Source organism: Canis lupus, chromosome 14 (genome assembly GCF_011100685.1).
Source record: "Canis lupus familiaris isolate Mischka breed German Shepherd chromosome 14, alternate assembly UU_Cfam_GSD_1.0, whole genome shotgun sequence".
In the NCBI taxonomy this organism is placed as follows: Eukaryota; Metazoa; Chordata; class Mammalia; order Carnivora; family Canidae; genus Canis; species Canis lupus.
Genome location: NC_049235.1, coordinates 36,062,365 through 36,089,054, shown reverse-complemented (window position 1 = coordinate 36,089,054; position 26,690 = coordinate 36,062,365). Strand labels below are relative to the sequence as shown.

Sequence of the window (26,690 nt, the reverse complement as noted above, 5' to 3'; positions counted from 1 at the left end):
AAGGGATAGGAAAGAAGTGACCCCCCTCTCCATTAATCTTAATTCTATTCCTTCTTTTTTGACGCATATGTGGAGATCAAGCTGAAAAATGTTACCCTGTGCAGATTTAAGGGGAAGGAGACTATATTCTTGATTTTGGTCCATTTGGCCCACTTCAAGTATACCATTCCCAGGAAGAAAGGGTTGATTTTCAGCCTTCTCCATGTAAGATGGGCTTATAACGATGGTACCTGAGATGCCAATGAGGAGTAGGAGTTTGAAGATATGTAGAACCCATGCTGTCAGTTATTTTCATTTCAAATTTAAGAACATTTACAGCTAAGCAGTTAGATGATTTGTCATTACTACATTCCTAAAAATTTCAGCCTTGTGGTTGCTTTCTGCATGGTTGGATCCGCCCTCAGACTCCTCACCCACAAAGAGTATCATCTAGACCCATGGTCCTAGTCTGTTTCAGGGAGCCATCACCACAGTGGTTCTTTCTAGCCGACTCTTGTTGTATTTATGCTTGAGGAATGTACATACCACAAGAGTTAACCGAAACTGCTTATAATAAAAATAGTTTTTGTAAAATTATCTACAAGTATCAACCTGCTAATCATTGTCATTTTTTACACTTCTACCAGACAGTTAGGTGCTAGGTAGTTTACATACAGTATCTCATTGAACATTGCCAGTAACCTTGTGACATTCAGAAAGGCCAAGTAACTTACTCTAGCCTCTACCTCCAAGTAAGGGAAAATGCTAGGACTCCGGGCCAATAGTTTTTGTCTCTGAAGCTCTTAGACATTCCTCTCATTTGTATATGATGAAAGAGCAAAGGAGAGGAAAATTTTTGTCTTACTTGAGCCTTTCTGCTTCTGAATGTCCTTAAGTTGGTCACACAGGTCCTCTGTCTGTACATGATGTCATTCCATAAGCAAACCATGACAAATAGGATGCCACACAGCATCCTCAAGTAAATAATGAGACTGGCTTGACTTTAACCCTCCCTAGGGAGGAGAACAATCTACCCCGTAGCTTCTGTGGAGCTGGTCATGATAGTAGAGACTCACACACTCTCTTCCACGCCCTCCTTCCTCCTGCTACGCACAGACTTGGCAGTTCCCTGGTATGTACGCCCAGAGCTCTCTCCTACCACTGACCAAGGCCAACTTCAGAAGACTAGAAAGCAGACCTAAGCAGTGTCCTAGTAGAATAAGTGGGTGCTCTGAAGTATGTTCCCAGATGAGCCAGTTGCCATCCTGCCCTCAAATGTTTCTACCACCAATTCTGCATACTGCCTGAAATTTCCCTGTTGCAATCATAGCTTTCAGTATTTTATCTCAAAAAGATTTCAGTTGATTATAAGGGCAGGATAGATAACCTGTGAAACCACTAGAACTCACTACACTTAAATATAGATGAATTCATCTTCTCAGAAAGTGGGAATTAGAGCCCTGAATGAATGAATGGGATAGAGAAATAGAAAGTGTTTCTCAGAGAGGGCCATAAACAGCCTTGGATATAACCAGAGGGCAGTATCAGAGTAAGGAGTGCATTTAGGAAGAGAGTAGGAGGGGTAAAAAGCCAAGTGAAAATATCCTTACATCTCCAAATTAGTATACAGAGATTTTTTTTAAAGATTTTATTTATATATTAATGAGAGACAGAGAGAGAGAGCAGCAGAGACACAGGCAGAGGGAGAAGCAGGCTTCATGCAGGGAGCCCGATGCAGGACCCAATCCCGGGTCTCCAGGATCAGGCCCTGGGCTGAAGGGGGCGCTAAACCACTGGCTGAGCCCCCCGGGCTGCCCAGTATACAGAGATTTATGTTGCTTCCCAACTCTTGGCTCTCCCTCTGAATGCCTGCAGCATAGCATGACATCTCTCTGATTCCAGACTAATCAGGCCGTAAGAAACATGGGCTTTCCCCCACTCAATATTTGAACATGCATTCTTTCAGCCCACCCAATGAGCTCTACCCTGTGTCCCACTCTGGACTCCAGGGACAACTTGTACCTTGACCTGTTCTGAAGAGAATCAAGTCTGTGGAAAAGCTCTGTGAAGGTCTTTTGTCATTTTTTTTTTTCAAATTAGCAAACCTTTTAAAGCAATAAAACTTGTAAGATGCAAATAGTTTTGCAGTTTTAAAATAGGAATTAATATTTGGAATCTGAAATATTCCCTTCATCCTGTCATGTCATTTATTTTTGCAAAGTCCCATTCCTTTTTTTTTCCAAGTCATTAGCAGTTTTAACATCATGAACTACTCAAATCCAATCCCTCAAATAGAAGAATCTTGTTTTATTTTTTTAAGTATACTCTAAGCCCAACAAGAGGCTCAAACTCACAACCCCAATATCATGTGCTCTACCAACTAACCTAGCCATGCCCTTGGAGAATTTGTATTTTAATTAGGAAATATCAAATATTTTGAAAAAGCTGTTAAATAATTTTTAATAATTTAACAGTGACAAAATATTTAAAGTTATGGTGGCATTTAGTAATTTCATACCAGATTTTAAGGAAATACGATTACCAGACTCATGTCTATTTGTGTAGGTAAAGCAACGGATACTTAATCATCCACCATGGGATATAAATGAAGTAAAATTTTTTTTTATTTTTTGTTTAAATTTTTATCACTTTCCACAGGCATTTTAATAAAATTTGTAAATGTGTGTCTGGGATGAGGGTTGTTAAACATATTTCCTGTAAAAGCCATGTCTGTCTTTATTGAAGTACACCATGACATTTCTTTTGTTTGTTTTTATACTAACCTGCTGGCACATTAATTCTTACCAGAAGCCAAAGTGATTTCAGGGCTCTCGCTTTCATTATGCTGTCTGCTGGGGCAGTGTTTTATAATCAGATTTGTGGATGCGTGCACGTGTGTGCATGCATGCGTGTGTGTGTGTGTGTGTGTGTGTGTGTGTGTGTCTGGGGGAGGAGCAGGCTAACTCAATGAAGTATCATTGATCACATTCTATTGTTTCCAAGGCTGTTTTCCAAATTGGTTGTAACTTACCAAAGATGAACAGACCAGGGAAAATATTAAGTGCACTCAGACAAGATTACTTTCCTAATCTGGGCTTCTAGTGGTTTTCTGTGGCCATCCAGTTCAGTGCCAAACATTTGGGAATTACTGAGGATCCTTTTGCTTCTGTCTGTTGGTTTAGAACCCATTTGCAGAAAATGAGGACTCGCAGCAAAGGTCGATGAGGATTTTGGGAATGAACACTTGGGATCTTGCTCTGGAATTAATGAATTTTGATTGGAGTCTCTTCAATTCAATTCACGAGGTAAGTAAGGAGTGAAAAGATAAAATAAATGCTAGTGCTATTTTAACTGTGCATTCTTTTTGAAGAGTATGTATTTGTATGTGATTTGATTTAAGGAAGATCCATCATCAGGTGATATGGTTATGCTTAGGATACCATAGCCCAAAAGATATTTGGGGACTTTAAATACACTGAAAGACTGACCCAAACCTAGGAAGATCAGAATACATGATCATACTTTATTTGTTCCTAGTATAACCGTATGTGTTCTGTAGTATAAAAATGCTATATTTTTATATATATGAATACTTCTATATTTACATATTTATGAAGCTCTAAGGGGGTTGAAGAGCTATTTCACATTTGACAACTTTGATATTGATACTTATATTTTCCATAAAGTTCACTGTAGTTATACAAGAATCGTATTTATGCACATACCAACACACACATACAGCCATTCTTTAACTCAAGAACATTTTATAAATTTAGACTATACTGCAAGACTTAAAGTACTTTCTTGAAGCTTTGGAGATACATTTCAAATTTTTATGTTCATCAGCCCTCCCTTTGGAGACAGCTTAAACATATATAGAATAATAGTATATTAGGGGCAAAATGCTGCTGACAATTAAGGAATAAATGTAGCCAGTGGAAAGGCTCACAGGAACCAGGAGATGAAAAATGAGACAGCTCTGTGCAACCATATGTTGCATTTGCTTTGCCATGTAGTGAAATTTTTCATTACAAAGCAGCCTTTCCTTCTGAAGAAACTCAGGCCCAACTTGGGGACTTGAGCTTCAGTTTCATTTTAGAATGAATGTCCTCATATTTTCTCATTTAAAAATTCCAACATTAGGGATCCCTGGGTGGCGTAGCGGTTTGGCGCCTGCCTTTGGCCCAGGGCGCGATCCTGGAGACCCGGGATCGAATCCCATGTCGGGCTCCCGGTGCATGGAGCCTGCTTCTCCCTCTGCCTGTGTCTCTGCCTCTCTCTCTCTCTCTCTGTGCGACTATCATAAAAAAAAAAAAAAATTCCAACATTAAATCTAAGCAAATAATGAATTCATTTGAGCTAAATAATTTGTGTCTTTGGAAATGTTAGTAGAAAAAAAAATGTTAGTAAAGTAGGTGTCCTTGCTTAGCTGCTTACTCAGTGGGAGAATGGGAGTCACTTCTATAAAGTACACACACTTGCATGCACACAAATCTTTATTTAAAAACAAATCTCCGGCAGCCCGGGTGGCTCAGCGGTTTAGCACTGCCTTCGGCCCAGGGTGTGATCCTGGAGACCCAGGATCAAGTCCCGCATTGGGCCCCCTGCATGGAGTCCTGCTTCTCCCTCTGCCTGTGTCTGTGCCTCTCTCTCTCTCTCTCTCTCTCTCATAAATGAATAAATAAAATCTTTTTAAAAATAAAAACAAATCTCCTCTGTTGCTCTGCATATAAGCAGTCTCTATAAATAGTTGCTCATCTTGCTCAATTTTGTAAATTTTGGACCTTGCCCTAAATCTCACTCTTATTCTGTTTATGATTTTACTGAATCTTTTATCCGTAATTCTCAGAGAGTAGGTACCCAGAGCAGCATCAGCAGCACCACCTAGGAACTTGTTATAAATGCAGGTTTGGGACCCCACCACAGACCTACTAAATCAGAGAATTGGGGGGTTGGGGCCCAGCAATCTGCTGAAAGACGTCTCTGGGTGATCCTGATTCACATTAAAATTTGAGAACCCTTGTCAGGGGGGTTCATCTACCTATACTAGTGACAATCATTTTCACTTGTTTTTGCCAGTATAACAAGTTCAGGAGGTTTGGATTTGATTAAGCCTGTGATTTAAACTTTAAAACTTCTTAGATTTTCATGTAATACTGTGTCATCTGCACATTCTAAAAATAAAACTTCTGTGAGAATTCTAAGTGAACATTATTTAATAAGACATCTCTAAAGCTACATTTCAAGTTGAATATACTGTTGCTATGTTCTCATGACACATTATGATATGAGAATGACTACCTGAGGTAGCTTTTAAAAATGGACTGTCTTTTGGATCAACTTGTCTTTGTGCTAACAATAAATGCTGGTTGTGAATCCATCTTCTTTCAGCAAGAGCTGATCTACTTTACCTTCAGCCGACAAGGCAGTGGAGAGCACACGGTGAACCTCAGCCTTCTGCTGCAGAGATGCAATGAAGTCCAGCTCTGGGTGGCCACGGAGATCCTGCTCTGCAGCCAGCTGGGCAAGCGAGTGCAGCTGGTGAAAAAATTCATCAAAATCGCTGCGCAGTGAGTTTCTGGCAGTGAAAAGTGCAATTCCTCTCGTCTCCTTGAGAGAGTACATTTTTTTTCCTTGTGATGATTAGAAGGGTTAGGAGGTAAAAGTATAATACTGAGTTAAGTGACCGAATGATTGAAAAGGTCTGTCCTTGAATATTTATGTCTTTGCATTTGAAGTACTTATACTTTTAAGTCACTGTTAAAATACCAAACTAAAGCACTCTGCTCTGCAGGCCAGAACAGTTAAGCAGGCAGTGCACACATGCTCCATCCTGCAAGCTAAGCTACAGTGTGGCTGATAAGCTACAGCAGGCTAGGAAAACTGGGAAGATGACGTTAGGAGGGAGAATTATTGCAAATCAGGTGCATTCTAAGATCCTGTTCTTGGCTGCTGGATCCCCATGGTTTGAGCTTTACAAACTCCTTAGCAGGCCCAGCCCTGGCTGGTCCTACCTGACCTCTGAGCTTCACCCACTGGGTACAGCTGAAGCCACTCTGAAATGCTGGCTTTCCCATGCACACCACCCCCAGGCCTGGATATGGTGGTGTTGACTCTGCCAAAATGACCACTTCCACCTTGCAAATTGCTGTCATTCTTTAAGATCTAGGTCAAATGTTGCTTCTTTCCTGAAGTCATCTCTTTCCTGAAGCCAGATGCAGAGTTAACTAACTACTCCCTACCCCTACTCTCCCTCACACACAGGCTTTTTTCCCTTTTAACCTCTTTATTATATTTATTAAACTTCTCTGTTTATATAGAATCCCTTCACTTGGCTGTGTTAGCCTCCAGAGGACAGGGACCATTGCTAATCAAACATTGTACCTGATAAGGCTGATGCAGAACTTGGTAAATAGCAGTGACTCAGTAAAGGTTAGTTGAATGACATTTTAGTAACTTGCTGAGAGCATCTCTTAAAATACCAGATTTGTATCCTGAGACTGCTCTTGGGACAGCCTCCCAACAGAAGTAGACAGCACGAATCAGAATGTTTCCCAGTGCCCTCTCTTTCCCTTTTTATTTCTCTTTTGTCTTGCAAAATAGTTTTTACATCAAACAGTTTTGAAATATACATGTCATTTGTTCAAGAACTGTGTATTACTTGGACGGATCCATGCAGGGAACCAGGGGTTTCCATGAGGAAACCAGACTGACCCTACACCCAATCCATGCCTTTGAGGAGTTTTTGCAGCCTGCTGGAGGGGGGATACTTTGATAGCTCTGATGGCTAATTTGCAAAATAGAATGGAGGGTGTGCCCTATTCTGAGGTCACACTCTTAGTGGGGCTTTGGAGGAGGGGAAACTCCGTATGCCAATGATGTGGAACAAGAATATTCAAAAAATATTTGTGAGGGAAGTAGCATTCAAGGCTATATTTGAATTCTTGGTGGAACTGGACCGATAAGAATCAAAAGTGCGACTCTCTGTGGAGGTTAAACTCACTGGAGGAGGGAAGCAGAGACGTTCATTAGAGGGAGACAGCATATGGTCAGGGAAAGGAATCGCATCCACTTTGACCAGAATGGAGGGTATTTATACAGAAGTTGTAGGAGATTGATCTGCAAAGGAAGATAAAACCAAATTGTGAACGATGTTGAATTTGAGATCGAAGAGTTTGGTCTGAATTAAGACAAGGATTATTGCAATTTATGTCAGGAGACTGATATGATGAAAGCCATCTCTCAGGAAGGTTGCTCTGAGCTAGCATATAGACTGAACTATAGGCAAAGAGACCCCCAGAAGCAGGACATCCAGTTTACCTAGCAAGAGATAATAGAAGTCCTCTAACCTGGTGTTTGATGTGACTGAGATTGGATGGAGAGAGATACAACAGATATTCCTAAATATTGGACAGTTTTTATGATGGATATTCCTTTTTTTGATTTGGCCAGTGCACTCCAAATAGCCTGTGAGATTCATAAAGGTGAGGCTCTTTTTGGATCAAAAGCTTTCTTATAAATGCCAGTTATTTGGAGAAATGGGACATTAATGTCCCAAGGAGCAAAATGACACCACACAGCTTAGTTCCAGTATAAGATTATATCTATCCTCAGGGAAATGAAATATATTCACATCTTCTCCATATGGCCCCATGCTCTTGAATTATTTACTGTACTGGTCTCTCTGTCCCTAGCCCATGGAATAGAATGCCAACAGAAACATAAAGTTACATTCCTCATAATCACACTAGTAGGAATAACCAAGGGAAAATAGTAATTTCCATGATCATGAAGTGTCTCCCCTGCCTAAGGCATCTATTTGCATATTCATGTTTCCTTTCCTTCTCACCATCCCCATCCCCCACCTCTGTGGTTTGAGTGGAGTTTATTTCCTCACACAGACAAAGGAGTGTTTGCTAAACTGGAATGTTTCAGTGTCAGTCTGTTCTTATCATGGAATGAATGAATCTTGGTAACAAAGGATTCCAGACCAGTTTAGTATCCAATATTTATACTCTATCACTTTGTCTTCTAGAGAAATGATTTTTTCTCTTTACAGATTCAGACATTAGGTATGTGCTTTTTTTTTTTAATTGTAAATATGACTAAAAAAGAGATCTGGGCCAGGAAAATCGTTCATGGGAGCTAAACGATAAAAAGATAAGAATTTGAAGATTCCAGACAAATAAATTATGCCAAATTAAAAAAAAAGAATAATAAATCTGTTTACAATGGGTAATAATAAAACCATTTCCCCAAAATGTCTTGTTTTCAACTCCAGCAAATGCTATCTGAAAGGCTTGCTATATACTAGGCATTTGGGTGATGGGCGGGATACAAAAATGGAATGGACATATACTCTACCTATAAGGAACCTAACGTCTAGTGAGGAATCACAGGACCACGGAGCTTCCATCATGTACTAAATAGGAGGACTTGAGAGTAAGAGACAGCCTCCCATGGAGGTACTTGTGGCCTAAGGGTGAGACAGTTCTCTGGACCACGGGGCCCTCTCCACAGAGGAACCTGCACCTCAAATCAGCATACCAAGCAATGGCGCTGGCTCACATTTCTTCTGGCCAGTGTGAACTTTCCAGGGGTGTGACGACACAGAAAGGGTAGACTGAGGGAAGTAAATAACACAAGGGAAGCAGAGTCAAAGTATTGATGCAAAAAAAAACAAAACAAAACAAAAAACAAAAAAGTATTAATGCCTTTAGTCACCAACAATTCATAAGAACACGTGGGTTTCTAAATCATTGGCCAGAAGGCATCTTTATTTATTCATGGAATATACCAAGCAGCGTCCACCCAGCAGAGAGTCGGTGGAAACCAGATGAAGGGGCCAGTTAGACTAAGTTTTGGGTCCTCTTGCCAACTGCAGAGCTGCAGGCCTGGCCAGAAGCCAGGCAAGGAAGACTAGGAGAGGCACAGCCCGTGCCTGTGGAGACTCAGCAGTAAGGGGCCTGCAGCACAGTGCCTGCCCCAGATACATTGGACCCTAGGTATGGAGGCAGCAGTGCCTTTCCAGGTTCCACTGGTAATAGAGGTAGAACTTTCCCCTGGCTCCCTGGTGGGACCTGTTGGGACCTGGAGCCCAGTAGCTAGCCCACGAGGCTGGCACAAGGACAGGCCACTTAGGGAGGACCTGCCAGGGCACAGCCAGCTGTGTATGGTAGTCCTAAAACAGCCTCATCCATTCCCCTGGTTCTCAACTAGATGCTTTCATATATAACTTCCGCCACTGGGGACAGTTTTTAATACATGTTGAGAACCTTTAACATCAAGATCGCTTTTGACCAGTGATGTAATGACTAAATGTCTAACTTAAAGAACCATAAACTCAGTTAAAGAAGTTTTATACATTAAGACACTCATTGTAGCATTCTGTATTGTGTTGAATTGAATTGAGAACTTAAATGTTAACAATAGGGGAACGAGTAAACAAATCATGTATGTTTTTGACGAAGTCATATAACCATTAATGATGATAGTGAAGAATTCATAATACACACTGCAACACAGTCCTGAAAAAGCAGGACTCAGAGTTGCATATACATCAGTTCCATTCGAGACCCTGGTGGAGATGTGGTGGAAAAGGTGGCATCAGGCACAAGCTGCGCTCATCAACACTGGGTACTTTTTATGTACCAACTTACTGTTGAGCACTTGTATATTTCTTCATATTTATCAAGTTAGAGTAATTTCTTAATTTTAAAAACTTGGGTCAGGGATGCCAAAAAAGTGATTTTCTTAATACGGCCCCAGTAAAAGGAGTCTGGAACTCACAGGCTGTCCTGGCTGACCTGGGAGGCCGAGCCTGTTCTGCAGGCTTTGAAAATCATTGGAATTTTGACCAGTTGAGTTGAAGGACATGATTGACATGATACAGAACAGATAAGCTTACAGAGTGTAGGGAGCTCAATGTGATTTTATTTTGCATTTTATTTCCTCCTTTTTTCCTTTAAATGAGAAATGTAGGACAGTATCCCCACAATACAGGCCATATTTTACATAGATACATAATATAATAGCTATATTGTTGATAGCAAAGAAAATGCTGTGTCATGAGAGGAGGAGCTTGGACAAGTGAGGTGAGAGGGGCTTGTCTGTGAAACATAATGACAGCGTCCTGAGTAAAGAGATGGGACAAGAGGGCTGTTGGAAGGAGAGTATGCTATATATAAAGAAACGTGAATTCAAGAGTTTTCTGTTAAAGTTGTAAATGCGTCATCCAAAATAGATTTTTTTAAAAAGGAGGAATCTTTTGAGGTGTCCAGAGGGTGTCAGGAGCACAGATCTTTTCCTAGAAGTAAGAACGGAATATGTTACCTGTGTTAGGAACGGTGAAGGGGATACCACCCGCCACACACGCGCGCACGCACACACACACACGCACACACAGAGAAGCACTCAATGTGTGTGAGCCATGGAGCAGAGTTCAGCACTGCCCTGGACGTTGAACTCTGTGGCCTAGGAGAGTCTTTCCAGCTCAGTCTTTTGCGGTCATTTGGCAAAAGGACGTGGCTCCAAGTACCTTGTGCTTTTTTTATTCTGTAGCTGCAAAGCCCAGAGAAACCTGAATTCCTTCTTCGCTATTGTGATGGGTCTCAACACTGCTTCTGTCAGCCGGCTGTCACAGACCTGGGAGGTAAGTAAGCCTTAGGGGTTCATGTGGATAGGGGAGTGGGGTGTAGGGATAAATAAAACTGAACAGGAAATGTTCCAGTAAAAGTCCTTTAAAATAAATTGATTTAAATGGTTTAAATGAGACAAATACTACTAGAGGAAAAGAAGTTAAAAATGAATGTGTCAAGTTGGACTCTTGATCAAATGGTCTTCAAAATGGTTCTATTATTTATATAAAATATATATAAAACATATTTTTCATATGTATAACATATGGGTATTTGTGTGTGTGTGTGTGTATGAAAGAGATAAAAATTATAAAATGCTCCAAAGCTAGAATTTGTTTTCTGCTCTGCTGCCATGACACTGTTGTTACAGTCCCATGTTGGTCCTTTCAAAAGTGGTGACATGTGTCCAGAAGCAAATTTGCTGAGATGCTAATGAATGTAAGCTTCCAGGCCTCTATCTTGCAGTGTGCTCACATGGATGATGTATATCTTTGTAAAATTTGCAGAAATAATTTTGTAATCTTTTTTTCCAAAGAGGGCCCTCAAAATGCTAAGTTTCAGGCCTCCCAAGTCCAGGCTCTGCTGCTGTCTGTGTTGCCTGATGAAAGCCACCTGAGTTCTAAGATGGAGAAGCACACTCAAGTTAACCCAAGTTCTGGGGCATAGACTCTAAGGGCATATGTGGGAAGAACTGAAAGCAGGGTGTCCCTGAGTATGGCCTCACCCTCGGCCCTATCACCTTCTTTCTTTGGGCTTCTGTTTGTTTCTCTTTCTCTGTTCTCCACTGAACAGCTACCTCGTTGCGTGAACCATTTCTCTCTCCCATCCTTTCTCTTTCACCTTTGAGGCTTCTCCCATATGATCCTGACCCGCATATGGCTCGTGTGGTCTCCTGAGCTTCTCTCCAGTGCTCTCAGATTCAGCTCCTGTCACTACTCCATTGTCTTCATGGTTCCCGATTCTGACTCCTGCTAGATAGGCCAGCTCTCTTTTTTTCTTACTTGAGATGTCAACACAGGGCTCTGAGCATCTTAGTGACTCACTTTCTTTTCATCAGGGGCCATGCATGGTGGTGACCTGAGGGTCAGGGCCCCTGCTCCCAGAAGGAGTGCAAAAGAAAAGAAACGAAAGACCTGCCTGCCCCGGTTAAGCAAACAAGACCTGCATGCGCAGCCTAAGATGAAAGGGGGCGAACAACAAATGCCACAATTGATCAGGGCCGGAGGGAAACAAATGGCCAGCAAGGGTGGAGGGAGAGTGGAATTTGAATTAAACCAGCAAAGAAGCCTTGATTTGCAGGAATTGAGAGGAGAAATAATTCAGTTAAATTCAAACAGCATGCATTTCATGGACGTGTAGACTGCCTGCTATGTGCAGGGCCCTGCATCTGTGCCACAGCTGATAGGAAATGGGCCAGACCAGTTAGAACAGAGTGTGTGGGGATGAAGGAGGTCTGGAGCCAATTGCAGGTGGACCGCAGGAGGGCAAGGGGAGAGTCCCACCTAACTACCCAGCTAGAAACGGGCAGAATCAGAATTCAAATTCAGACCAACTGACCACTCAGGAGGGCTTGCCATTTCCACCCTCCCTGACTTTCCATGCCGCCTATTGATGTGGGTGATCTTTGCGATTCAGCTATCCTACTGTTGCTGTGCAGGCTTTGTCACTTAGGGTTTTTATGGTCTTTCACCATTAGCCCTCCACTGTGAAACACAGTTATATCATTTAAGCAACAACAACAACAAAGCCAGCCTGTAGCACTATTTCCCACTCAGCAAGTCCATGCGAGAAGACGAGAGCATTCACCAAAAGTGAGACATGCAACTGAAATCCAAGTTTGTATTAAAAAGTCACCATTGTGTGGAATGTCTAACCAGTTAGATTCTGAGTCATTTAGCCTTTACTTATTTTAAACTGTTTTTAGCCACATTCCCAAAGCATGTCATATTAAGGAACGATGAAGGTTGCACAGTGAAAAGCAGGCAGGGTAGAACCAAATGATAGAGGTATTTATGTTCAGAAATGTGACATGTGGAAGCACAGCTTCATAAACATTCCCCTCTTATTGCCTCTGAACGTAACTGACTTCTCTGACCTTTTCCTTTTTTGTGTTTTGTTTGTTTGATTTTAGAAAATCCCTGGGAAGTTTAAGAAACTTTTCTCTGAACTTGAAAGCTTAACAGTAAGTAGTGAGCCAAACGGGACTTACTCTTCAAATTTATGGACAGTGCCACATTTCTTCCTAGTTTGCAGTGGCCAGGACCCACACTCTACCGTGTCTGGTAGCTTAGGCTGGATCACTTGTACATGAAAATGTAGCTTTACTTACTGGAGTGAAGAAGTTGCCAGTTAATGCTTCTTCCTCTCCATGGAGAAAGGTAGTGAGAATGGCCCTTCTGATGTGATTTCCAGAATGCAGATTTCTAAGTGTATAGTCCCTTAGTCCCTTTCAAAGCCTACAGTGTCAATTGGTATACAGTGACTGTGCAGTCCATGTCTCATGCATGATTCTTTTCTCATTCTTCTTTTTCCTGTTTCTTAGGTTTAGATTTTTTTTAATGTATAGTTGCTGTTCAGAACACAACAAAACCGTGTTCTCTTATTTTCTATACATTGTTTATGCCTTATGAGAGAGGTTTTTCTTTGCAGTGTACCTAACAAAAGACTTTGGGGTTACCCTGTGATAGAAATTATGCAGAGGAAACTGTACTTAAAGAACCTATTTGAGGAAAATAATAGGGCAATCAAAAGGTACCTCTCTTTTGCAGTCAGTTCCCATTATTGTAAACCAATAAGTTGACTTTTATTCATTGCCTACATTTCCTGCCCTAATTTAGTGAGTTTATTCTCCTAGGAAACCTTTATCTACTTTGTTCTGAGGAAGAACCTCTCGATATCTAAATCATGTTCAAATTGTATAGCAAAAGTGGATTTAGAATTGTTTCTATAGCACATTGATTTTTCTTTCTCTTTGTAATCTGCTTGGTTTGTCAGGATCCTTCCCTGAATCACAAAGCCTACAGAGATGCATTCAAAAAGATGAAACCACCCAAAATCCCATTCATGCCTCTGTTGCTTAAAGGTAACAATTTTCTATCTTTTATGCTTTCCAATTCCATCTTCAGAAATGTATCACTCTAACTGTACAGAGCCAAAAAAAAAAAAAAAAGGATTCTCAGTATATTTCTGTAGAGTAATTTTGACATTAGGACCTAATGGTCTTTTCTTGTGATTATTCTTCAAATGCTCAATTATTTCTGAAGTAGCTGAATTACTTAATTGTATTTGAGATATACCAAAGCATTCACCTGATTCACAGAACTTGGCCCTGGAAACTTATGTTTTTATTTTGCTCTGCTTCTAAGTGCCATCTTATTTTCTTGGAGTTTACCATCCGCTGAAGTCAACCAGGAATAAGGCTGGGATAAAGAACCCAAACAGTGAACATGCTCTGTGTTTGCAACTTAAATTTCAGAGAGCTAACCTACCAGACTGCTGAGAAATACCTGTGGTCAAGCCCAGCAATATAGTGTAGGAAAATTATTGGTGGAGAATGTACTGTCTTCTTTCCAGGAGTGGCATCCATTTGGGAAAGTATGTGACAACTGCAAGGTAGTCAGTCCAACGGACTTCTCTTCTGCAGAGCACCAAATAATTCATCCAGAAACATGTTAGTTAAGTTTGCTAATGAGATCTCAGTGGTCTCTTTCAAACTAAGAGGGTTAATTAAAAGGAAGTTCTTTTTAATCTGGCCTATGCTGCTAACATTCAGTATATATCCTACGTCTGTGCTTTCTAGGAAAAAGATTTGATCATTTTTCTTGGTCATATTTTGATTCTTTCCAAGGGATTTTATAGGAATAATTTTTTATATAGCCTCCACCATTCAGAGGCTTGTAACTTCTGCTGAGTCTGGCCCCAATAACTGGACTCATAAATGTGATTCTGGAAATGAGCTTCCCAGGAGCCCTATTGCTGTATGGCTCAGCCATTCTCCCCATACACACTGCACTCCATCCCTCCCCCATTGCTACTCCCACTGGCAGTAACTCTGATACTCCCTCCTGGGCTTCTCTCTAGGACAACCAGAGCTTTAGAGAATTACTGAGTTGCTGTGGTCCCTGCAGCTCCTCATCTATCCTGCATCTAGTACAAAGCAAGAATCTTCCTGAAACAATACCATATTAGCACAACTGAGAGGCATGGAGATGCTTCGTTCAAGCTGAAAAGATTCTGCTAAATGTAAATGGATGAAATAGGGAGAGATTATGATGCCAAAATAACAATTTAAAAGTTTATTCAGGCTTAAGATTTTTATTTGCAAAATAAAACATCTTCATCTGGAGAGTGCAGGGTGGCAGGTGGGAAATAACACTTAGAATCTTTCAGACACGTATAGGAAATGAGGACAGATCTGGGAAAGGAATTAATTTTAAGCAGAAAAAATTTTGAAACAAAAAATGTTAAGGTAATGAGAAATTAGTTGACAATGTCCCTTGAGCTTAAGTAGGTATGAGCAGTGCTTTTTACTGTATATTCGTGATTTTCCCCAAAAAAATATTTAATGCAGTCAAGTGTCTCACACTTACATCTTAGCTTGGATGCAATTTTCTGCTCTACTGAGTTTATCTAGACCTCTTTGTTGGCAGCAAAATAAATTTCCCTTTTTACTACTGAAAATACATTCGGTCATATAGTCTAGTAAATATTTTTCTTTTTTTCATTAGGAGCTTTCTTGAGTTTAAATAAGCACTTAGTTTTCCTTTTAAAATATTTTGTCATTATGAAAAAAACATCATTAGTGCTTTATTGTATTTAAAGTTATCATTTTTCTCTGAAATAATTTCCAAAGAAATATGGGGTGAAAATTTACAGTGTGTCTATATCATGCCTGAAACAAAACATTTTGGAATTAATTTGGAGTTTTTTAATTGCAAAAAATTTTTAAAGTTATGGTAAACTGCTTTCGGACAACCAATCTTTTAATGAAAACCCTCCCCTTGCGCCTCTCACTTTGGGTTGAGCTCCTTGGGTGTTAAGAAGGATTAGGCCTCCCACATTTCCATTTTTTGTGAGACAGTCAGTTCCCAGTAAGAATGCCGATTATCAAGTGAGTGCCTAACCTGAGGATCCTTCCGGCGTCAGCTTTCCTGTTTCCCGGTTCAATTCTTGCCTTTTGATTTAGCTTCCCCCCTGCTGTGGTGCGGCATCCATTCAGAAAGAGGATGAATGGGAAACCCTACATAAATGTAGGGAAATGATCCAGCTGAGCTAAAGTCCGAAGCGGCTGAACAGTGTGTATCACACAGTGTTTTTGGAGATGTAGCCCTTTCCAGTAGAGTGAATATGAGCAGGTGTGGGAAGGTTAAGTGAGGTCCTCTGGTGAGTTGTGTGTCTCTCAGAGCCCAGATGATTATTACAGATTTGCACGGGTAAATAAAAGGAATGTTAGGGTGCTTGTGTATTTCTTCCTCCTCTCTCACTTGCCATCTCCACATGGAAGCATTTCATCCAGTAGTTCTATTATAGGAAGAGTTTGGAAAGTGTCCGGTGCTCATTTCCCTCACTCAGCCTGGTGAGCCTGCTCACAGCCCAGGAATAAATGAGATCCCAGATTTCTCTTTCATCCTTCCTTCCTCCCTCCCTCCCTCCCTCCCTCCTCCTTCCCTTCCGTTTATTGGCCTCTCTCTCAAGCCTTCCTCATCACACACCTGCCATTCATGCATGTCAAACCTCCAGCCACTTGAAGCTCCTTCTGGGTGCCAGCCCCTTCCAGCCCCTTCCAGCCCCTTCCAGCCCCTCTCTCCTTCCCACCTGACCAAGAGCACCTTGCCTGCTTTATTCTTATGCCAGCATCAGCCTGACCTCCAAGCCCTTGAGTGTTGGGGTTAAATGAGACCACCAACCACCAGAGAAGAGAAGAGACCTCAGGCTGGAGGGAAGAGAGGGAGCCACCAAGGGAAGACTTGAGTGTTGCAGACACACTCTACGTGCCAAATTTCTGGCAAGACAACTATATAGTAGGCTGTAAGAAATGCCCAAGTCCATTCAGCTTGAGCTCCCAGAGAGGCACAATGGTGAGAGGAACCCGGGTCCCTGAATTTGAATCCTGGCTGAGAAGAAGAGAGCTCTGATCATGGGCCAGTTGTGCATGTTCTTTGGCTCACATTTTCTTCACATTCTGTCCTGCTAGGGCTTTACCTTACAGTCTTTTGTTAATGCCATGTCTTATGCTATTAATAAAGATATGTGCCATTATTGTCATGACTCTTCATCATTATCATTGGGAACACAGAGAGAGGATGACAGTAATGTAACACTGGGGGAAACGGACCAGGTGACTCATGGAGTTTGTGACCTAAGGTCTCAGGGAGTTAGGGGAGACTAGGCTTTTAGGTGGTGTGTGATGTAGATAGAGTGCACACAGTGTTCATTTGCCAAACAAAAAGAGTAAAAGTTAACTGTGTCAACTACTCTCTTACAAGATTTTTTTTTAAAGATTATTTTAGAAAGCGTGTGCGCAAGTAGGGGGAAAGGCAGAGTGAGAGGGAGTCCTGAAGCTGACTCCACAGTGAGCGTGGAGCCCGGTGCTGGCTGGATCCCAGCTCCCTGAGACTATGATCCCAGCCAAAACCAAATTGGCCACTTAACCAACTAGGCCACCCAGGCACCCCAAGATTTTTTTATTTTTTAAGTATCTTTACACACAGTGTGGGATTCCAGCTTAAAACACTGAGGTCAGGAGTTGCATCCTCATGACTGTGCCAGCCAGGGGCCCCAGGACTACTCTTCTAAATTTTATGACACAAAATGCAACCTTGTAGTTCTTCTCTGAAAGCAAAGCCATGAAAGATAATATCCAGAGTTTGTCAGACGACTGTGTAATTGTGACTTGTTTTCCTGTTAGAACATCAGTTTCAGAGAAAGAGAAAGAAAGCTTAGGAAAACTTTGCAGCCAGTGCTGGAAGCTGTATGTAAGGGATGCTTTGAGGATGGTTTGGATCAGGGTATTGTGTCGCCCCCTGATGGGCAGTCAAAGCTCAGCGGCCAAATGCGTTGTAGGCAAGTTTCCAGAGCACCGAGCTCATAATTGCCCCATAGGGACCAGCAGAGTGAAAGTCTTGATTAGATGCAAATGCTTTCCCTTTCTATTTATAGGAATCTTAAGCTGTTCTTTTCCCTCTTTCATGTCAGGTTATTTTAACAAGATAATTTTCATTTGGTTCACCCCTCATGTTTGTGATCTAACATGACTTTTTGCAGGGTCTTTGAACTGTAGTGTATTTCTTACTTTGATTCTTGTCTGGGAGGATTCCCTCCTGCTTAGTCCTTGACCCTCTGATCTGAGTTTTTATGAGTCACCCACTCCCTGAGCTTTCAGCTGCTGTCATTATTATAACTAATTCCCAAATCCCTTTCTCTTGAGGCGGCACTCCTGGTTTTTTTGCAACCAAAACGAGGTTTTTTTTCCTTGAATATCTTCTGTCACTTGAAATGTAGGGAGGCTCGAACCAAATGCTAGTCTTCCTTCCTCTGGAAATGTACTTTTTTTTTTTTTTTGGAAATGTACTTTCATCCTACTCTCCTTGTGTTATCCTACTCTCCTTGTGTTCTTTTCGTCAGTGATGCTTTCTTGCACCTGTGTAAAAGGGCCAGAAGCTTTGCCATTCTCTGATCTGTCCCTTTCCTCACTTCGAATACACAATCAGGCACTGGTTTTGGTATCCAAAAATCTAAACATCTGAATCTAGACCTTTTAATGCTTTAGGTAAAGCAGGCCCTATATATTTTGCCAGGGATTGTTAAAAAGCAAACACATAGATATTAAAATTCTTTTTTTCCTGGCTATTTAGTTCTTTTCTATTCAATGTTCTGGCCTAAAAACCAAATGGACTGGTTAAGTTATACAATAGTGTTAGCTTATATTAACAGGTTGAAGTCAAACGCTTCACTGTAAAGCACAAAATATAGAATTGAATTTATGTTATCTTCCCACACACACACATAAATTATGCCTTTTCACAGTAAATACCATATGGATTCAGTTTCAAGTTGCCTTGTCATATGTGTGGAATAATGGACAATGTTTAAGAAAAATGAATAAGTTGCATTGCCATCTAGCCCTCCTTAGCCCTGACTCATGATCCATTCCTAATGGCACATATATCTTTTTGTCTTTAATTTTCAGATGTAACATTTATTCATGAAGGAAATAAAACATTTTTGGATAATCTTGTCAATTTTGAAAAACTGGTATGTAAATTTCATTATTTCTCTCTTTTCCCCCTGGAGGGAAAGTGTGTGCTTTTCTTTCTTACTCCAAGGAACAAATGGCTTAAGCACTTTTCTCCTTTGAATGCATGGTGGTTTCCAGGAGCTTATTTTATGCATATTACGCATTGTCAACAAAATGTATTCCAGTTAAAAATAAGTGTGCTAGAAAGGTTTTGAGAACCAAATGCAAAAATCTGCTTTTTAAGGTCGGAAATGGAACTTCATTAGACTAACATCAGAGGTCGAGTGTGTGTTACTGAGCCAGAAATAAAACTATAAGTTTCTGTCAAGAGGTTAGGCTTGACTACTTGAGAGAGGCATCGCTCTATGTCAGTGTGCACTGCTTCCAAGGCACAGGAGAGAGCTCTCCTTCTGCAGAGAGGAGTTAATCTCCAGAACTCCCCACTCATATGTGTAGGTGGAATTTGTAGGGGGGGCAGGGGTTCTGGAATACCATCCCTCTCTCAGCCTGTGAACACCTATACCACTGTGGAGATGGCAGCTCTGGCATAGTGCCCCCCTGCTCACAAGTGAAATGTTCCCAGTCGATCCTAACTCACCAATCACCGAAGTGCCTCTTCCTGAATTATTTCTAGGACCTTCGCAGATAGTTCCTCATGTCACAGGCTCCTTCTAGTCTTTCTGACTGGCTGAGGGCAGCAGAGTTGCCTGTAAGAACTGAGCCAAGTGTAAAATAGGAGTGCTCCAAAGAGACCCAGGTGACTACAGGAATGGATCTGACAAATGGACCTTAGGTGTCCTAGATTAGACTCTCCTTCATAGTTAAAGATGATACCAGTGACCCCTGTCCATAGATCCTGACCTGTGAGTGACCTAATCAGTGATCATAATGGATCTGTGTGAACTCTTTGAGGGAACTGACACCCCGGTTCCCTGTGAGACTAGGTCAGGTCTGTGCGAGCAGGTTGAGTGAGGTGGGGGTCGTAGACAATGACCAAAGAATAGTTGAAACTGATGAGTCCAAGCAATATGTGGCATCTGACCTTTGCCTCATTAAGTGCGCTGCTCGTACCATCAGGTTAACTTGCCACACATAGAATAAGGCAGCAGAAGGCCAGTGTGCAACTTGAAAACCCAAGCACCTAGAGTCTGGGAGACATCTTAATATCTTATAGTTCCACTTTAATCACTTGAGGATGATAAGTTTATGCCCATTTTTTTTTAAGATTTTATTTATTTATTCATGAGAGACACAGAGAGAGAGAGAGAAAGAGGCAGAGACACAGGCAGAGGGAGAAGCAGGCTCCATGCAGGGAGCCTGATGTGGGACTCGATCCCGGGCTGAAGGCAGCGCTAAACCGCTGAGCCACCGGGCTGCCCCTTTGTGCCCATTTTTTAAAATTATTTATTTTTTAGAAAGAGCATGCAAGCAGGGGAGGCAGAGAAAAAATCTCAATCGAGCCCTGTGCGGTGCTCAGTCTCACAATCCTGAGATCATGACCTGAGTCAAAACTAAGAGCCGGACACTTAACTGTCTGAGCCACCCATGCGCTCCTGTGCTCAGTTATTTTTAAAGTGGACGTGTCTATAACTTTTCAAGTCCCTCAGCACTAAGTGCTTTGGAATCAGAGCTCAGTTTTTCAGTCTACAGTCAAACCAACATAGCCAGGAATGGTTATTTAAAGTGGGGTTTTTTCTTTAGAGATTTGTTCTACATCACTGTGTCATGTTCTGAAGATCACAGGGCACCTCTTTGTAACCAAAGGCTATAGGTACTAACATTCTAGACCCTAGGTAGATTCATCCCCAGTGCTTGATATTAAGGAAATGATTTGGGGCAGATGAAGTCTTTTAATCAATATCTTCTTCAGATCCTGACCAGCACATCTGGTTAAGAGTGCCTGACAAGTGTTGGAGAGTGTGTGTGAAGATGTAGGGTGAGGTGTGTCACACTGAGTAGAATTCCCTCTAAAGGTCCGGTTAGTTTCCCTCTGAGTTGGGGATATGGGATAACAGGTGTACTCTTTATCAGCTGACTGTTGTCTCTTGTTAAGGGCAGACTGGCAGATGACCTCCTCCCACAAGTGAATCAGTGGTTTGGTTGAGTGCATTGTGTTACTGCCCCTCACATGGTGCCACCAAAGGGATAGAACAATTCAATAAAGGCACAGATGGGAAAGAGCAATGGAAAGATCCCTGCAGCCCTCCCTCCTTCTCATTCTGACCAGCATCTCTGGCTTCCCCTGTTTTCTCCAACATTCAATGCAGCTGATATAGTCTAGGGTCTTGCTTTCTGATGTGTCAAGACTTCAGAAGCAAAGTCTAACAAATAGTACTTCTGTTAGAGTCAATAACTGTACCCCTTAATCCTTTAAGATGGTTTAAGGAAATAACAGGGCATACATAAGTCATCATATTCTCTTTAAAAATTTAAATTCCTGAAGAGAACTTTATTTAAAAAAAAGACAGAGGGGCAGCCCCGGTGGCACAGCGGTTTAGCGCCGCCTGCAGCCCAGGGCGTGATCCTGGAGACCCTGGATCCAGTCCCACGTCAGGCTCTCTGCATGGAGCCTGCTTCTCCCTCTGCCTGTGTCTCTGCCTTTCATTCTCTGTGTCTAAAATCTTTTAAAAAAAATAAAAATAAATAATAAAATTAAAATTTTAAAAGACAGAAAATAATGCAATTATACATGCACACCATGGTCCATAGCACCCACACGCATCCATCAGGTGCTTACTAGCACAGCATTTCTAAAGAGAGCAGATTTGGTAATATTGGAGAGTTCCTGGTCTTCAAAGTGGTTGGCACTTAAGATGCAGCCCACCTTGTGCTGACCCTCTCCTTGCACAGAGAAGACTGGGTGAATTTACATTTTTTCAAAGGACAGAAATCTGTTTTACATTATACATAGCCCTGTATTACAGTTGGATGCTGGAGAATGAAACTGAATTTCCTGATAGAGTCAGTATTTTGAAGGGATATTTCTCAGCAAGGGACAGAGTTTCACTTAAGCTAAAACAGGATCATCTTTCACAATAATGAACCAATAGAACCTAACTGAATTAACTGGTGAGAAGCCAATTCCTCATGATGGATATTGGCTGAAGTCAGCCAGCAAATAATTCAGTGGATTCTCTTTATCTGGCTGATACAGGCCAACACATTAAGTTCAATACTACAAAGGCCCAGAAGCGCACGCTGGGTCTAATAAGATGTCCATTGTGCCCTCTGCTGTCTCAGCAGCTCTAAACATTTCAGCCCCCAACTATTAAATAATGAAGAAACACAGGCTTTCTGTCTTTCTCCTCTTGACTCCTCCATGTTGAGAGCATCATCCTTTACCATATCTTCCCCCTTCCCCTTTTGGGAAGCCTGAAGATGAGGGCCAGGGCTCAGGCTTCACTGTGTTGCTCAGTACTCAACCTTGCATCCGCCCAGGGCTCCTGTGAGCCACACGAATGGCACACGATAGAAATCAGTGTGACGCCATTGCTTAGAACAAGAAACCTGCCCTGGGAATAATGGTCAGACTTGGGGAAGGAAACGTAACAATACATTCACAGACATGAGTCACGTCTCATTTCCTTTACAAAGGCAGTTTGATCTACTGCTCTAATCACTGTCCTATTTAATTTTCCATATTGAGTAGAAATACAGTGGAGGACAATTTAATAAGTAGGTCATGTTCAAATAAAGTTTCTATAGTTCTGATGGATAATAAGTAAAAAAAAATTTTTTTGTACTAATGTTATTCTTTTAGCAAGCATTCATTGAGGGCTTGTTGTATATGGGCAAGTCTTTGCCTGGTGTGTACAGCAGGACCTGAAAGATGATGACACATTTGGGGAATTTTGGAGGACCAGATAATGAATAATGTTGATTCCTGAGTAATAGGATAATGTTTGGGTTTTGAGATGAAGCAAATTAGAAAGACATTGTGGATTTTCCAGAGGACTAGAACATGATAGCAACAGTGTTTGGAAGTTATTCTGGCAACCATAGGGGAGGAACAGTAGTGGAGAATGGTGCTGTCCTAAATGCTGTCTTTCTCCTTCATGCTGGAAAACTAAAAACAAGATAGCAAGAAGACTGTAGGAGGTCTCCAAGTGTGAGCTGATAGGATCTTATCAAAGGAAGCCACGAGGTCAAGAAGACTTTTGCCTGGAGATCAATGAGAACTTCAAAGAAAGAAATTAAAGCAAAATCCTGAAGGCCGTGGGAGGGAATATAAATCACAAACAGAAAACGGTCTCTGTAAGGATATTGGTGTTTTAGAAAATATTTGCCTCTTGTGTCATCTCATCTCCTGTCCGGATTTGAGATACATGAGTGTCTGATGCCACCAACATTCCTCCCTGCACTCAGCCCGTGCAAGTCACTATGTGACCTATGGCAGGCACTGGACATGCAGAGCCATCACATGGCACCTGGCCTAGAGGAGGCGCAAAGATCCAGAGCAGTGATCACCACACAGGCCAATATATACTGGTCCACAGAAGCCTCCCAGATTCAGAAGGGAAAAGCCTAAGCAGATTCAGATAGGTAGACTGGGGAGGGAGGGCTTTTTTTCTTTACCCGGTATAAACAATGGGTTGTTAGAATCCATGGCACGTGGAAACCCAGAGCTCAGTCAATCCGTGCAGCCAGGTTTGGGAGCACTGTTTCTATAGACAAAGACTGACTATCCTTTTCGTAATCCAAGCTTAGTATTCCCAATTAAAGTGAAGTCCAGTTCCAAACCCAGCTCTTCCATTTGTGGCCAAGGGTGTCAAATCCTTCCATCCCATCGGGCACCCCTTGTCTGGCAGCACCTCTTATGACCCTTCCATTGATAACTTTCCTGCTCTACCTTCCAGCACATGATTGCAGACACCGTCCGGACCCTGAGGCACTGCAGGACCAATCAGTTCGGTGAGTACTGGAAGTCGGGCACGGAATGTCAGCCTACCATAGATGGGTACAGATGGTGAGCGTGTCCCGAGTATTTGGTGGGAATGTGCTGAAACATTATAAAGTATAATATGCATATGCTGTAGTCTCTTTTCATTTCATCACTGCATGCCTGGGATGCAGACGAAGACAAGATAAGGCAAATTTTTATCTTCTCTCGGCAACAGGTTTCCACCGCACAGAGTGACTTTAGATGATCAGAGGCTCCCCACCCCAACCCCCTGACCAGAAAGTCTATTTCCTTTCCCTGGGCTCAGAATTACCAGTGGGTTTATCAAGGGTGACCCTGTCCCTAATCTTTTTGCTGGGAGCCTTCCTGGAATAGGAATACAGTTTATAAAAGTACCTAAAGCAGCCCTCCAGAATCTTTACTCCCCTCCAACAAAAACTTCCTGTCTGGAGCTGCCTTTCACTGAAAATGTATTTTTCTGAGCACTTCTCTGGACTCCCCACTGAGATTAATGTATGTAGGAGTATGTGTTCCCTTTAAACCTCAAGCATAATTTACACTATGCTTAAATAGCATTAGAACATTGCAGGAAGGAAAGAATCAACTTTGTTGAGTTCAAGGAGTGTTCACACATGGGCAACGGCATCCTGACACCAGTATTGGGGATGAGTGCGTGCAGAGCATGAACGCTGGGGTACAGAGCAGAAAGCAGGGCCTCAGAGAGTCAACCCATTGGGCCATTAGAGAGACCGAGCCTGCCTGCCTTCCTGACCTGTCCTCTTTTCTTTGCCTTGTGCAGATTCTATAGATCAGAAGGGCAATAAAAAAAATATATAGAAAGTGAAATTCAATAATGGTAAATCAAAGCTGACCACTAAAATAAAACTTACTTTTAGTAAAACATCATCATTATAAAGTAATTTTTCAACAATACAGAAGTACCTATAAAGTAGAAAGCTCAAAGTTCTCCTTCCTAAGGATAGGGGCATATTCTTTTTTTTTTTAATTGAAGTTCGATTTGCCAATATGTATTATAAAACCCAGTGCTCATCCCATCAAGTTCCCACCTTAGTGCCTGTCAGCCAGTCACCCCATCCCCCGCCCACCTCCCCTTCCACAACCCTTTGTTCATTTCTCAGAGTTAAGAGTCTCTCATGGTTTGCCTCCCTCTCTAATTTTTCCCACTCAGTTCCCCTCCTTTTGGATAGGGACGTATTCTTAAGAATTTTTTTTCTGTCCAGGCTGGTCTTGACTAGCATTATTGTCCCCTAAAAAGCAACGGAAATTCCTTATGAATTACCAAGTTTCTGTTTGAAAGGGAGAGTTAGAAATACAATACCTACGTTTTTAAATACTTACATCAGGCACTACCACCTGACATGTGCTTATGTAATCCTCCACAGGGCACACAATAGGTGCACTTACCGTAGAAACAGTGGTAGTAACACTGTTGTGAAGATTCATCCAAATGGACAAGCATAATGTTGCTGAGTGTTGGGTTTATAATCCTTTCAGCCTCCTTTGCTTCCCAAGTATTTATGGTTTTACTCAGCTCATTCTAAGACATCAGCCTCGCTGACCAAGAGACTCGGCACGTGTGGGCGGGAAGGTTATATATACTGGCTTGGTGGCCTCCACCTTGTCTTGAACCACCCATCACCAGGGAGCAGGTCTGCATAGCACAAAGCATAACTCTTTGTGCTGTATATTTACCTATCTTTAAAAATTGGGTTTGGGACTGGATTAGTGGAATCAATTTTGACAGTTTATATAGGCTTAGTAAACCCATGTCAGCCTTAGGGATAAAATAAGATAACGTTAATCAAGCCACTTAAAAATTACGAAGTGCCATGCAGGTGTCACTTGTCATGATTGGAGCCATTCATTCTGCCATCTTAAAGTCAAAAAAAGTAACAACAAAATTATCTTTGTACCATTATGGCTTCCACACCAATATTTAGTAAACCAAAAGTAGTCTCTCAGTGTCTTACAGAGAAGATGTTCTAGAATAATACAACTTTTTGGTCACTCCCAAACAAGTGTGATGATAAAAAATTTAGCTCCCGGTGCTTTGTCTTTGAAACCAGGTATCCTCATTTGCCATTAAACCTAAGAATCACAAGCTACCCATGACATCTAAACCTTAAATTATAAAACACATTTGACACAGAGGAGGAAAAATTGGATTTCACCAAGAGAAAAAATGGCTGCATTAAAATGCTGAGCCTCCTGTGGGCCCCCACCGCTCCCATCTGAAATTCCGTGAAGCCAGAGGATGTGATGTCACCATCTCTCGCTTTGACATTGTCTCTCCATGGTGGTTTAGTCAGGCTCCCAGTGCCTTGAGGTTTGGGGGGATTTTTTTTTGGATTGTGTTTGTTTTCGACTACGGGAAGTGGGCTTGCCCCATTGTCTAGGCTACTTTATCTCAAGCTCCTTATCAGCGCCGTCCCCAGCATGGCACATATGTGTTCACAGGGCACCAAAGCTGCTTGTGGCCCTTCAGGTTTTTAATCACCCTGGGCTTGGGAGTGGAAACCCCCTCGCCTCGTCCCTTGTTGGGTGGACGTTAGCCCATCCACATCCTTTTGGAACTTGCTCTGCCCCTTAGGTATACCTTAGGTTCAGTTCTGTGATACCTGTTCATTCAAACCATTACTTAATTTTTTAATTTTCTCAAAAAGTAAGGACACCAAGGAATCATACAACATGTAAAAACAAACAATGAATCATGTCTGTGCATTGACCAGATTAGCAGTGAGTTCTGATAATTCCAGACTGAGATAGAAGAGCCAGGGAAGGGATCCCTGAGTGGCTCAGTGGTTGAGCGCCTGCCTTCAGCCCAGGGTGTGATCCTGGAGTCCCGGGATCGAGTCCCATATTGGGCTCCCTGCAGGGACCCTGTCTCTGCAGGGACCCTGCTTCTCCCTCTGCCTGT

The 26,690-nt window shown here is 41.9% G+C and overlaps 1 protein-coding gene across 2 annotated transcripts in view; it reads left to right on the top strand.

The window, feature by feature from the left end:
• RAPGEF5 (Rap guanine nucleotide exchange factor 5) overlaps positions 1-26,690 on the top strand; it is a 229,878-nt gene that overhangs the window by 198,279 nt on the left and 4,909 nt on the right. For both annotated transcript variants that reach the window (XM_038557080.1, XM_038557081.1), the window contains 7 exons: positions 3,162-3,284; positions 5,371-5,549; positions 10,540-10,630; positions 12,748-12,798; positions 13,611-13,698; positions 18,805-18,869; positions 23,709-23,763. In XM_038557080.1, the coding sequence (XP_038413008.1) occupies positions 3,162-3,284; positions 5,371-5,549; positions 10,540-10,630; positions 12,748-12,798; positions 13,611-13,698; positions 18,805-18,869; positions 23,709-23,763 (652 nt within the window). The remainder of the gene's footprint in view (positions 1-3,161; positions 3,285-5,370; positions 5,550-10,539; positions 10,631-12,747; positions 12,799-13,610; positions 13,699-18,804; positions 18,870-23,708; positions 23,764-26,690) is intronic.